Consider the following 14,641-nt stretch of genomic DNA (forward strand, 5'->3'; position numbering starts at 1 on the left):
TCTCTGACCTATTTAGATCACTGTGGAGGGTATCCTAAAGCGTATGTTTACTCCAGATTCTCCCCTCGCCCTCATTCTCCATATGCTCAGTTGCCTTTTCAGAAGCAATCACCACTTAGTTTCTTGTGTATCATTCTTAGGTATATATTTATATTTTATACTCAAATTGTAGCCTCTTATTCACTTTTCTCCATTTTGATTATCTCAGCTACACAGTGTATTTTAGAGATGACTTTTTCTGTCAGAGTTGCCTCATTATTTTCAATGGCTGAATCATATTCCATTATATAAACACAACTTTACTAACTTTATCATGTCTTTTTGAGGGGTATTGTTTCTTCTATTTTCTGTTGCATGCTAAATGAAATTTTTATATCTAACATCATTACTTAAATGTACCTGTGGAATATATTTCTAGTTGTTAAGGTAGCCATTGGTGGTTGGCTTCTGTTTAGCATAATTCTTTCTGAGATGGATTCATATTGTTAACTTTCATCAGTAGTTCCACTGCCAAATACTTATCTCAGTTATAGCAGTTTTTAGTTTTCCTCTTTATCATCTGAAAATAATTGGAATTTAAACCCCTGTTGTGATATTTATACATGTAGCTGCCTTTGCACCGAATGTGACTTCTGTGTCTACAGAAATACGTCAAGGGATAGTGGTGATGGTACATCTTAGTCTTATTTGTGACTTCCATGAGAGTCATTCCAATATTCCTGTTTGGGCATAATGCTGACATTTTAGGTTTATTTTATTATTAAAGGAGGTCTTTAAAATTAATGAACATAGAGAGTTTGATGGAAATAGAAGATGACGATTTATCTATGCCACAGTATTTACAGTTCCACGTAAGATCCATTAAAATTATGATGAGAAACAATTTATTTGTGTAGTCTCAAAGTATTCTTTACAAGAATGCTTAATAATATGAAAATGAAAGATAATAACTTTAAAACAGAAGAAATCTGACAGATACCTCCTTGAGCACGAGATCAAATTTAACTTCACCAATAGTGGGGCATACTGACATCAGATACCATCTGAATAATATACCCATCAGGTATCATCTGAACTACTAATACACTGAGAAGGACACGTGTCATCTCTATGGAGTATTTTTTACCAAAAATACACAGCTTGAATTTAAACATGAAAAATCATTCACATTATAAGACCGTCTTTAAAATAGCTGGCAAATCCGCTTCAAAAGTATAAAAATCACAGAAGTCAAAGAATGCCCTTGTCATAGTTGGGAGAAGACTAAGGAGATGCTGATGCTGGATCAGAAAAAGGATATTAGTGTGACAAGTCTTGCTATTTGAGTAAGGTCTGTAGTATTGTACCTGGTTTTGATGACTGTACTATGATGATACAATATATTCACATTAGGGTATATAGGAATTGTATACTGTTTTGCAATTTTTTGAAAGTCTGAAATTATTTCAGTATAAAAGTTAAGGACACATCAAGTGAAAAAAAATCACGAATAATCATAAAACAACAACAACAAAAATCCCTATTAGGAGTTCTCATGTAGCTTACAGAATTTGGGGGTCACCTTAGGGAACCAAGCATGTATACTTTATAGCTAGGGCCATGTTGCTAGGAGAATTGGCCCAGTGACACCAAGGGACTCTTAGCAAAAACACAGTTGTCATCCTATGTCACATGTTGCTACTGATGATGCAAAAAATTGTACACTAAAATCTCTGCCACAGCTTTCCTAGAAGAACCAAAAGCCTTTAGCGCTGTGCTTGCCAAGAATTCTTATCTCCTTGCATGCAGATACTGCCTCTTGATTTTCACTTTTGCATTTTTTCTTTTTCTTGCTAGTGTGTATCTTTGACAGAACATGGGATCCATATTCATTCCTGGCTGTAGGGAGTTTTAATTGATTCCCTAACTCTGAATCTTTTTTGCTTTTCCGAAGTAAACTCTATTTGGTCAGGTCTGTTATTCTTTGTATGAGATTTTGTTTTGTACAGTTCACTTTCTTGTAATTCTTTCCTACTTTTTGAGCTTAGTAAAGCATAATGAAAACTGCATAATAAAGAAGTGTTCAGAAGGACTGGAGTGTAGGTGAATCATATATGTAACTATTCTTTAAAATATAGAAATCTTTAAAAAATCTAGTAAAAAAAGATAGGCCTGGGAATTCCCTGGCAGTCTAAGGACTCTGTTTTCACTGCTGAGGACGTGGGTTTAATCCTTGGTTGAGGAACTAAGATCCCATGAGCTGCATGGCATGGCCAAAAAAAAAGTCTGCAAAGGTAATTCTAAAAGTATTTTATTTCGTTTAAACAATTGGGGTTTGTTAAAATTAAAAAACTTTCCCTCTGTAGGAGAATGCTGTGGGTGACATGGCAAGGTAGGAATAGGTCTCAGTACAGCTTTCTCTGGATGGATTTTCTGATAGCAATCTTAATGAAATAACATTTTTTTGATTACTGACTTTGAGTGTGTGCGAATTTTATGTTTAAGTTATCCTCATTATTGATAGGAGGGATCAAAATGGGTAGGTATATATAATAAACCAGAAATATGACAAGAAAAAACTATAAGTTTTGTGTTCATTTTGAGCCTTTTTCAGCTTTTCATTTTTGCTGTGAACTCATACATTGTATAGGTAGCAAAGGATCTTTAGGTTACTGTGAGTAGCTTACAATGTTAATTGCTCAGTCGTGTCCAACTCTTTGAGACCCATGGACTGCAGCCTGCCGGCCTCCACTGTCCATGGAATTCTCCAGGCAAGAATAGTGCGTAGCTTGCAGATTACCTAATTCATAGATGAAACATTGAATTAGAAAGAAAGTATAGAGCTAAGTTAGCCCACTCCAGTGTTCTTGCCTGGAGAATCCCAGGGACAGGGGAGCCTGTTGGGCCGCTGTCTGTGGGATCGCACAGAGTCGGACACGACTAAAGCGACTTAGCAGCAGCAGCAGCAGCAGAGAGCTACGTTAGATCTTCATTGGGGCTTTGCTGGTGGCGCAGATGGTAAAGAATCTGCCTGCAGTGAGGAAGACCCAGGTTCAATCCCTGGGTCGGGAAGTTCCCCTGGAGATGGAAGCAAGTATAGAGCTAAGTTAACCCACTCCAGTGTTCTTGTCTGGAGAATTGCATGGACAGAGGAGACTGGCAGGTTACAGTCCATGGGGTCACAAAGAGTGGGATACAACTGAAATCTTCATCAGTGTCAGTAGGTAGTGATTTAAGACATCCTGTATTTGTTTTTGTTGAAAATAGTTCTGTTTTTATATTCTAAGTCTTGGTTGATTGTGCTATCGTAACATGAAGATTTCTTCTGAAGCTTTATTTTTTTAGAGCTGTGTGTGTATGTGTTTTAAGATCTTTTTAAAGATTCATGTTGATATATGGCAAAAACCACAACAATATTGTAAAGTAATTAGCTTCTAATTAAAATAAATTAATTAAAAAAATCTTTTTATTGTTGTAAGGGGTAGAGAAGAATGTATATGGGTAGTTACTTGCCAAACTAAAGCTTTGTAATGTACTCTAGTCACACTGAAGAAGTGCTAATGCTTTTAATGTATTTTTTCTTTCCACCCTCCCTGTTGCCCCTGGAAGTTGGTAGGAGGGCAGTTTGATTTAGAAATGAATTTCATTATTCAAGAAGGTGAGAGTATCATCTGCATGGTGGACCTACTGGAAAAATGTGATGTTACTTGCCAAGCAGAAGTCTGGAGCATGTTTACAGCCATTCTGAAGAAAAGTATACGAAATCTTCAAATCTGCACTGAAGTGGGCCTTGTTGAAAAAGTGCTTGGGAAAATTGAAAATGTTGACAATATGATTGCAGGTATGACTTTCTGTAACACAGTGGTTGTGAGGAGATGAAGTCTGATTATTAAGTACTGTATTTTTCTTCTTTAGTAATATTTAAGAGATGCTGAGCATGTGACATGTACCTGGAACTTTATTGTCTAAACTCTTAAGCAAGCACTCTGTATTTTAATTCTTCAAGAAATATAAGTAGCTTAATTATTTTATTTGTTGCTTTCTTTGTTTCTAGATCTTTTAGTTGACATGTTGGGAGTGCTGGCTAGCTACAATTTGACAGTTCGAGAACTAAAGCTGTTCTTCAGTAAACTTCAAGGAGATAAAGGACAATGGGTAAACTTAAATATTCTTTGATATTTGAAAATATTCCCCTCCCCAAACTTTTTAGTGGCTTTTAAGCAGTTGATATTGCTGCACAGGGGTTAAATGTCAAATTGAGTAGACGAGATCAATTAGAATAGCATATGGACTTAGGGCTGTTTTTGCTGTCACGTGACACAGTTGTGGCGTAAGAGGACTGAGTGTGCCAAGATGGTTGGTAATTCGGTCCTTCTTTGAATGGTTAATATTTCAAATATAAATTCAACATTTACAAGAGGAAATGGCTAAGGACAGAGAAATAAAAATGTTGGGTAGCAGCACCTAGCTTCTCTATCAATCTGAGTAGTGTTAAGTGTGGCCTTTAAACTTGAACAACCCACTCAGTGAACCAAAGCCATGTGCTTTATTGATCTACCCTCCTTAGGTGTATTTTCATGGTCCTTTGCAAGGGATGGTATTGGTCAGTTCACTTCAGTCACTCACTTGTGTCCGACTCTTTGTGACCCCATGGACTGCAGTATGCCAGGCTTCCCTGTCCATCACCAACTCCCTGAGCTTACTCAAATTCATGTCCATTGAGTTGGTGATGTGATCCAACCATCTCATCCTCTGTTGTCTCCTTCTTCTCCTGCCTTCAATCTTTCCCAGCATCAGGGTCTTTTCAAATGAGTCAGTTCTTTGCATCAGGTGGCCAAAGCATTGGAGTTTCAGCTTCAGCATCAGTCTTTCCAATGGATATTCAGGACTGATTTCCTTTAGGATGGACCGGTTGGATCTCCATGTTGTCCAGGGGACTCTCAAGAGTGTTCTCCAACACCACAGTTCAAAAGCATCAATTCTTTGGCACTCAGCTTTCTTTATGGGCCAGCTCTGACATCCATACGTCACTACTGGAAAGACCATAGCTTTGACTAGACAGACCTTTGTTGGCAAAGTAATGTCTCTACTTTTTAATATGCTGTCTAGGTTAACTTCCAAGGAGTAAGTGTCTTTTAGTTTCATGGCTGCAATCACCAACTGCAGTGATTTTGGAGCCAAAGAAATAAAGTCTGTCATTATTTCCACTGTTTCCCCATCTATTTGCCATGAAGTGATGGGACTGGATGCTGTGATCTTACTTTTCTGAATGTTGAGCTTTAAGCCAGCTTGTTCGCTCTCCTCTTTCACTTTCATCAAGAGGCTTTTTAGTTCTTCTTCACTTTCTGCCATAAGGATGGTGTCATCTGCATATCTGAGGTTATTGATATTTCTCTCAGCAATCTGGATTCCAGCTTGTGCTTCATCCAGCCCAGCATTTCTCATGATATACTCTGAATAGAAGTTAAATAAGCAGGGTGACAATATACAGCCTTGCCAATATACTCCTTTCCTGATTTGGAACCAGTCTGTTGTTCCATGTCCAGTTCTAACTGTTGCTTCCTGACCTGCATACAGATTTCTCAGGAGGCAGGTCAGGTGGTCTGGTATTCCCATCTCTTTCAGAATTTTCCACAGTTTGTTGTGATCCACACAGTCAAAGGCTTTGGCACAGTCAATAAAGCAGAAGTTGATGTTTTTCTGAAACTTTCACTCTTTCAATGAGCCAACGGATGTTGGCAATTTGATCTCTTGTTCCTCTGCCTTTTCTAAATCCAGCTTGAACATCTGGAAGTTCTCCATGCAGGTACTGTTGAAGCCTGGCTTGGAGAATTTTGGTATTGGTCAGCTGATTTTGAACTCCAGGTGCCTCATCAACCTGTTTATTTACGCTTTAGTTACTTACCCCTAGGGGAATACTAGTAAATATTTTCTCCATTTTTGTTGCATTTCTAGGCTTATTTTAGAGCTCTTTAGAAATCATTGCCGATAGCAACTACTCAGCCTGTTGATCCTTAATCCAGTTCTGTTGAGTATATCTAAGTTTGTGCTCTGCAGTTATATAGTATTATATTAAAATGATTAGACTCTCTAGCTTCTTTTTATCAAACTTTAGTTCTCTGCTTTTTAAGATTTTTTTTGTCACTAATTTGAAGTGATTTTATTATGTTTCTTGGTGAGGTTTACCTTGTATTTATTCTTCCTAGGTATTCTTGCATCTGTGGGATTATAATTTTCATCAGTTTGGAAGCATTTTGGTCATTATTTCTCCGAATATTATTTTCCTGCCCCTCTCCCACTCCTCTGGGACTCTTAATTGCATGTTGGTTAATCTTCTCTGCATTGTGCCTTAAGTCACTGAGATTTATTCACTTTTTTTTTTTTAAGTCTTTTCTCTTTGTGCTTCATTTTAAATTGCTTTTATTGCTGTATTTTTAAGATCTTTTCTTCTATAGTTTTGTTATTATCCCTTAAACTTTTCAGATTTCACATACTTTAATGTCTCTAAATTTTATTTGTTTCTTCTTAAAATATCTTTCATTTTTCCCCCTCATTCATGTTTTTTCTTTAAATCGTTGGAAATATATAACATATTAATAGTTGCTTTAATGTTCTTATTCATTGATTCTGTCATCGATGTATTTTCTAGATCCGTTTTTTACTCGCTCACTGTGCTTTTACTTGTAGGTCGTGTTTTCTAGTTTCCTTCTGTTAGTGATTTTAGACATAGTGATGTTAGTCACAGCTCGTGGCGACTAAGTGCCTGCTGCTGGATTTTGTTACGGTTCTTTTAAGATTGTGACAGGTTTGCAGTGCAGATCGACACTTGTGGTCCTTTCCATCAGTCAGGCAGGCCAGTGGCTCAGTCCTCCCACTCTTTGCAACCCCATGGACTGCAGCATGTCAGTAGTCCTTTCAGGCTACTTTAAACTTTTTTTCGGTCAGGTCTAGATTGGCTGTTGCTCTCGGGCAAAGTCAGCCTTATTATTCTGGCCTACTTTTGTAGAGTTTCTGTGAATGACCCTGAGTCTCAGACATGAGGCAAGAGGTAGTATAAGCCTGAGGTCTCTCCACAGTGCTGGTAGGGTCTCAGTGATTCCTGGCTCTGTATTAGCTCTGGGAGTTCTTTGACTTATGGCTGTTAAAATCTTGGCCACCTACCTTGTTGAGTTTTAAGGTAGAAATGCACAATTTGGTATTATGTCAAAGGGTCAGTGAAGATTTCTAGAGACTCTTGTTTGCATTCGTCCTTCCTCTGTAATATTCTGCCCTGAGGATTCTGTCCTCCTCAGACCACCCATTCTCCAATTTCTGCCTAATTGACTCAGTGAGACTTTTAAGTTCTGTTTGATTTCCCTCCCCTGTGCAATGATATGTGATATGGAAATTGACTCCAACTAGAAAGTCTTGGAATATCATGGCTCATTTTGTTTGCCTTTCTCAAGGATCAGTCTTGAGCTATCTCTTTTCCATGTCTCAAGACAGTTTTAGTTGCAGACATTTTGTCCAGTTTTCTAGTTGTTTATGGTGACTTGGTAATTGTAGGTCCTATTGTGGTGTCATGTCCAGAAGAATACTGGTTTGATTTACATTCAAATTATTTATTCTGAATATATAATTAAAACATTTCTTATATTGGTGTATAGAGAAAACTATAAGAAAACAGCAAAGAATACGAACAGACACTTATTTGCAGAGATAGAAACCCCATAATCAAATATATGCTAAATCATTAATAATTAGAGATGTTCAGATTAAAACAATATTGATATGTAAAATCAGTAGTATCAAGAATTATAGATTGGATAATAGCAAGTATAAGTGGGGGAGAGAGTTATTTTTAACCTGTGAGGATGTTCACAAGCCTTATTTTTGATGTCGGTGAACTGTCAACATGTGTGTTTATCTTAGGAGAGTAGCTAGGTAAATGTATTGGATGCAGAGAATAGATTATTATATAGCAGGTAGAATTAATACATAGAGTAAAATGGACTTCCCTGGTGGCTCTAGTGGTTAATAACTCGCCCACCAATGCAGGAGACATAAGAGATGTGGGTTTGATCCCTGGGTTGGGAAGGTCCTCTGGAGGAGGGCATGGCAACCCACTCCAGTATTGTTGCCTGGAGAATCCCATGGACAGAGGAACCTGATGGGTTATGGACCATAGCCCATAGCCCATAATGGGCTAAGGGTCACAAAGAGTTGGATATGACTGAAGCAACTTAGCTCATCGAGTTAAATGAATAGATATCAAAAAGCAGGTAGAAAGTGAAAAATAGAATGATATATCTAACCCAGTCAGTTCAGTTGCTTGGTCGTGTCTGACTCTTTGCGACCCTATGGACTTGAGCATGCCAGGCTTCCCTGTCCATCACCAACTCCTAGAGCCTGCTCAAAGTCATGTCCATCGAGTTGGTGATGCCTTCCAACCATCTCATCCTCTGTCATCCCCTTCTCCTCCTGCCCTCAGTCTTTCCCAGCATCAGGGTCTTTTCCAGTGAGTCAGCTCTTCGCATCAGGTGGCCAAAGTACTGGAGTCTCAGCCTCAACATCAGTTCTTCCAATGAACACCCAGGACTGATCTCCTTTAGGATGGACTGGTTGGGTCTCCCTGCAGTCCAAGGGACTCTCAAGAGTCTTTTCCAACACCACAGTTCAAAAACATCAATTCTTTGGCACTCAGCTTTCTTTATGGGCCAACTCTGACATCCATACACGATTACTGGAAAAACCATAGCCTTGACTAGATGGACCTTTGTTGGCAAAGTAGTCTCTGCTCTTTAATATGCTGTCTAGGTGGGTCATAACTTTTCTTCCAAGGAGCAAGTAATTTCATCATTGCAGTCACCACCTGCAGTGATTTTGGAGCCTAAGAAAATAAAGTCTTTCACTGTTTCTACTGTTTCTCCATCTATCTGCCATGAAGTGATGGGAGTGGATGCCATGATCTTTGTTTTTTGAATGTTGAGTTTTAACCCAGCTTTTTCACTCTCCTCTTTCACTTTCATCAAGAGGCTCTTTAATTACTCTTGGCTTTCTGCCATAATGATGTTGTCATGTGCATATCTGAGGTTATTGATATTTCTCCCTGCAATCTTGATTCCAGCGTATACTTCATCCAGTCTGGCATTTCACATGATGTAATCTGTATAGAAGTTAAATAAGCAAGGTGACAATATACAGTCTTGACTATATATTGATTATATTTAAAACTAAAGTATAATTTCAGTTCAGTTTAGTTCAGTCGCTCAGTTGTGCCCGACTCTTTGCAACCGCATGGACAGCAGCATTCCAGGCCACCCTGTCCATCACCAACTTCTGGAGTTCACCCAGACTCATATCCATTGAGTTGGTGATGCCATCCACCCATCTCATCTTCTGTCGTCCCCTTCTCCTCCCGCCTTCAATCTTTCCCAGCATCAGGGTCTTTTCCAATGAGTCAGCTCTTCACATCAGGTGGCCAAAGTATTGGAGTTTTAGCTTCAACATCAGTCCTTCCAATGAACACCCAGGACTGATCTCCTTTAGGATGGGCTGGTTGGATCTCCTTGCAGTCCAAGGGACTCTCAAGAGTCTTCTCCAACACCACAGTTCAAAAGCATCAATTCTTTGGCACTCAGCTTTCTTTATAGTCCAACTCTGACATCCATACGTGACCAGTGGAAAAACTATAGCCTTGATGAGACGGACCTTTGTTGTCAAAGTAATGTCTCTGCCTTTTACTATGCTGTCTAGGTTGGTCATAACTTTCCTTCCAAGGAGTAAGCGTCTTAGTTTCATAGCTGCAGTCACCATTTGCAGTGATTTTGGAGCCCCCCAAAATAAAGTCTGACACTGTTTCCAAAGTGATGGGATCGGATGCCGTGATCTTAGTTTTCTGAATGTTGAGCTTTAAGCCAACTTTTTCACTCTCTTTCATTTTCATCAAGAGGCTCTTTAGTTCTTGTTCACTTTCTGCCATAAGGGTGGTGTCATCTGCATATCTGAGGTTATTGACATTTCTCCTGGCCGTCTTGATTCCAGCTTGTGCTTCATCCAGCCCAGCGTTTCTCATGATGTACTCTGCATATAAGTTAAATAAGCAGGGTGACAATATACAGCCTTGATGTACTCCTTTTCCTATTTGGAACCAGTCTGTAGTTCCATGTCCAGTTCTAACTGTTGCTTCCTAACCTGCATACAGATTTCTCAATAGGCAGGTCAGGTGATCTGGTATTCCCATCTCTTTCAGAATTATACATAAAATTTAAGTATAGATTATACCTAAAATTTAAAAGATGTTGGGTTAGACATTTATTATCTTATATATATAACCGAACAGCTTTTAAATTTTAAGTATAATCACACAGGTGCACATTTTTGAAGGTCGACATATGAAATGATTAAGCAGGACTTCCCTCCTTGCGATGTTGGGATCCCACATTCTAAAGAGCAGCTAGTCCTGTGTACTGCAGCTATTATGGAAAATCTGTGTTACATTCCAAGATCCTGCATGATGCCTGATTCAGCCAAATAAATAAATATTAAAAAAACAGATTAAACACATTGAGGTTAAGTGTATAGTTATCAGGGATAGAGGGAAAAAAGTACTGTATTAATAAAACAAGAGCAGGGCTTTGCTCAGTTATGATGTAGCTTTGGTATCACATCAGTGCAGTGAAAAATCCCTATATTTAAATGTGTGTCTGCCTTTTTGATTATTACTTTAGCATAGATTTTTATGTATGGAACTAGTGTATCAGTGTTTAGAGATTCTTGAAATATGAACACTAAATTGTTTTCTGGGAGGCTTTCCTAGTATACAATCCCCTGGCAGCGTCTGTGGAGTAATGTGCTATTCTTGTGTTCTTTTTAATTGGTTGATAAAAAAGGAAAATTTGAGTAATGATTTCTATAGATGAAAATGTTATTATATTTTTATTTTTGACTGTGGGTTATTTTTGGTAATTTTATTTTAGAATTTACTTAAAACAGTGTGATTATAGTAATTTATTACACTTTTATAATTGAACAGTGTGGGTAATTGAAAACTTCTCGATCAAGCTTAATAATGTCACTTGCCAGTTAGCATTTATCTGAAAGGTTGCCGAACTCTTTTAGTCAGGATTGTTTTGGCTGTCCTGGGTGGGTCTTTGCTGCTGCTCGGGCTTTTCCCTAGTTGTGGCGAGCAGGGGCTGCGTCCTGCTCGTGGCGCGCAGGCTTCTCACAGCAGCGGCTTCTCCTGCTGGGGAGCCCAGACTCGCCGGTGTTTGGGCTTCAGTAGTTGTGGTGCGTGGACTTGGTGGTGCACGGGCCTAGCTGCTCTGTGGCCTGTGGCCTCTGCCCAGAGCAGGGATCAAGCCCATGTCTCCTGCATTGGTAGGCAGATTCTTTACCACTGGGCCACCAGGGAAGCCCCTAGATAGTTATTCATGATAATTTAGAGCAGCTACCAGATAAGATGAAGGCAAGACTGTGATTTCATTTGTAGTTTGACAGTGTTTTAAACTTTTAACTTTTAAGAGGCATGCACTACACATTATTCTATTTGCTTGCAAACTGATTTAAATTATTATCTTGTTGTCCTTTGCTTTTCCTTGTTAATGTAAATACATGTTTTTGTTTTAGCTGTTGGGTTGTTGAATGTGTTAGAGGAGACTTGTGGATCAAAGAGTCATTAATCAAACAAATGTGATGTTACAACTTTTATGCATGCTCTATAGTAGAAACATGTTGTAGAATGAAATGTGGTAGGAAGATTTGATCTGTTTTCAGAGGTCAGGAAAGACTGCCCTGGGAAGGGACCCATTAAGATGAGCTTAAAGAATGGGTAAGATTTATTTAGTTAAGGCAGGGGAGGGCTGGGAGTGGGGAATAGTCCTAGTGGAACATTTTAAGGAGAAGAATAGTTTGTGCTCAGGCTCTGTTATGGTTACAAGCTATTATAGATAGAGTGCAGTTAAGCATCTTTTGGGCCGTGTTAAGGAGTCTGGTCTTTTTTTTAAAAGGCAGTGGGAAGCTACTGGAGGGATGTATAAAGTGGAAAGTGTAGTTATTAAAAGCTTGGACTCTGGAATGAGATTGATTTCTCATCCCACTTACTACCTGTATGACCTTGGATATGTTCCCCTGCCTCAAATTCCTCCTTTGTAAAATGGGATGATGATAACCCCTAGTGTGGTTATGAGGCTAAAATATTTTACTGTTTTAAAATGCCTTTAACAGTGGGACTTGATAAGCATTATTTTTTGGTGAGATTAGAAAGTGTTTTAAAAACGGGTGAGAGGTGGGATGATGTAGTTTGTAATTTTAAAAGGTCGTTTTTGCTGCAGCCTGGAAGAGCTTTGTGTCAAATGCTACCAGCTCATATTTATCTAGCACCTCCCATAGAACAGTGGCATAGAATGCGTTATTTCTTTAAGATAGTTGAAAATCACCTTTTTTGGATATTATATATGCTTTTTTAGCTTATGGAATGATTATATTGTGGTATATTCAAGTATGTCTATATTAAAAGTATATATTTTTGTTCTATGGTGAGTAATGTGGTTAATGAATTGCTAATTATTTTCATAGCCTCCACATGCTGGAAAGTTGCTGTCTGTGTTAAAGCACATGCCACAGAAGTATGGTCCTGATGCCTTTTTCAACTTTCCAGGAAAGAGTGCTGCCGTAAGTAGATCTTAATGAGGAAATCATTTGAAGTTCTTTCCTTTGCCTTCTGAAAGTATGGCCTCGTAAGCACTCTTGACCGGTCCTGTGTTGGGGAAAACCTCTTTGCACAACCTAACTCAGTCCTTAAGACAATATTGCCTGTTCCTTTTTCCTGGCTGTTTTGGAGGTGAAGAAATAGAGGCTTTAAGAAATTAAGAAAGCTGCCCATTCACCCCTTGGGGTCTCAATGGAATAAGAACTCAATTCTTTTCAACATAAGCCATGTTTTCTTGTGAATTTTTATCTCAGCATTCTGAAATAGAAATTTATGTATAGCAGTTTCACTTTTATCTTTCTTTAGTGTTACATTTCCTGATTTCTCTTTCTTTTGCACCTGATGTGTAAGTTGAGAGCAACTCTGAGAAACTTTCTAGGCAAGTTTTTCTGACTTGTGAGTTTCCATATTGTATCAGTCTCAGCATTCTTATAAACTGTTAGTCAGTTTACAAGTAAGACAATTAATGTATGGCAGTAATATCTGTAATGTTTCAAAGTATTTTATGATTACATTATATAATGTATATGTGTTATTTTTGGAAGCTTTTTAGCATCCTCTTTATTACATTGGTCTGCCTGTTATAAGCAAGTATTTTGAAGTTATCTTTTATTCATTTTTTATTTTTGTTCTCATAATATCCTACCTTTTATGGCGTCTATGTAGCCAGGCAATATCTGCAGAAAGAAGAGTGTGTTTTAAAAGAATATTTATGATATTTGAGTGTTGCACAAACATTGTACAGTTTTCTTTGGAAGGTTTTATTGCTCATGTTATTTTTTCTTTCTAATTTTTCCTTAATAACTATTTTAGATTTGAAGCTTTTCAGAATATTTTGCTCACTTGGCATTGAGTTTATCATTTGTCTCCCAGCGTAAAAATGTATTCTTAGGAGATAAAAGTATTCTTATTAGGGAAACCTTATTTAATGCATGTTTTAACTTTATTATTTATATTTCTTTGAGATTGTTACATGTCTGTTACATTTTGTTGTATGTATCTTGAAATTTGGCCAGTTGAACTACACAGCTTTTGGAGTTTTCAGAGAATAGATGTTTTAAATATATTCATTGACTCATTTTATTTCACCTTAAACATAGCTTTTAAAGGGAAGTTATTCGTGGGTAAATTATTTTTACCCAGCTTTCACATCCTCTATTCTCATGTTTGATTGAGAGAGAACATATGTATACAAAGAGTATGCGTAAATTTTTTCCTTGATACAGCATTCATTTTAAATCAGACTTTTGAAGTCTCAATAGTGTTATTAAATAAATTTGGCTCTATGATGTTTTTCATGTTTTATGAAATATCTTATAAAAAATGTGTATATTTCATGTCTACCTAAATGCATATGTAGTGTTATAACAAGAAAAGAAAAGCTTTTAGTAGGATCTTTTTTTACAGCGTTATTGAGTTGCGATTCCCATATCACACACTCCTGTCATTTAAAGTGTGCAGACAGTGAACATCTGTGTTCATCCATCTGTGCAGTTGTTACTACAGTCGACTTTAGAACATTCCCATCACCGTCAGAAGAAGCCCTGTGCTCTCGAGCAGTCACTGCACATCTCACTCCAGACTCCCTCGCCTGGGCAACTACTGTTCTACTTTTTGTTTCTTTGAATTTGTCTATTTTGGGCAGTTCATGCAAATGGAATTATATGATGTCTGGAATTTTATGATTGGCTTTTTGCACTTAACACTTCTGTTTTAAGATCCATTAATGTTGTAGTATGTATCAGTGCTTCATTCCTTTTATTGACTAATATTCTAATATAAGAATATACCACATTTTGTTTAATTATTTTTTAAATGTACTTTTTTAGTTGAAGGATAATTGCTTTACAGAATTTTGTTGATTTCTGTCAAACCTCAGCATGAATCCGCCATAGCTGTACAAATGTCCCCTCCCTTTTGAACCTCCCTCCCATCTCCCTCCCCATCCCACCTAATTATTCTTTAATTAGTGGA

At 37.8% G+C, this 14,641-nt stretch overlaps 1 protein-coding gene across 5 annotated transcripts in view; it reads left to right on the forward strand.

Moving 5' to 3' along the window:
- The window catches only part of LRBA (LPS responsive beige-like anchor protein), a 720,084-nt gene that overhangs the window by 74,672 nt on the left and 630,771 nt on the right, over positions 1-14,641 (forward strand). For all 5 annotated transcript variants that reach the window (XM_070474768.1, XM_070474770.1, XM_070474771.1 and 2 more), the window contains exons 3-5: positions 3,589-3,820; positions 4,034-4,134; positions 12,535-12,630. In XM_070474768.1, the coding sequence (XP_070330869.1) occupies positions 3,589-3,820; positions 4,034-4,134; positions 12,535-12,630 (429 nt within the window). The remainder of the gene's footprint in view (positions 1-3,588; positions 3,821-4,033; positions 4,135-12,534; positions 12,631-14,641) is intronic.

Source organism: Odocoileus virginianus, chromosome 12 (assembly GCF_023699985.2).
Source record: "Odocoileus virginianus isolate 20LAN1187 ecotype Illinois chromosome 12, Ovbor_1.2, whole genome shotgun sequence".
Lineage (NCBI taxonomy): Eukaryota > Metazoa > Chordata > Mammalia > Artiodactyla > Cervidae > Odocoileus > Odocoileus virginianus.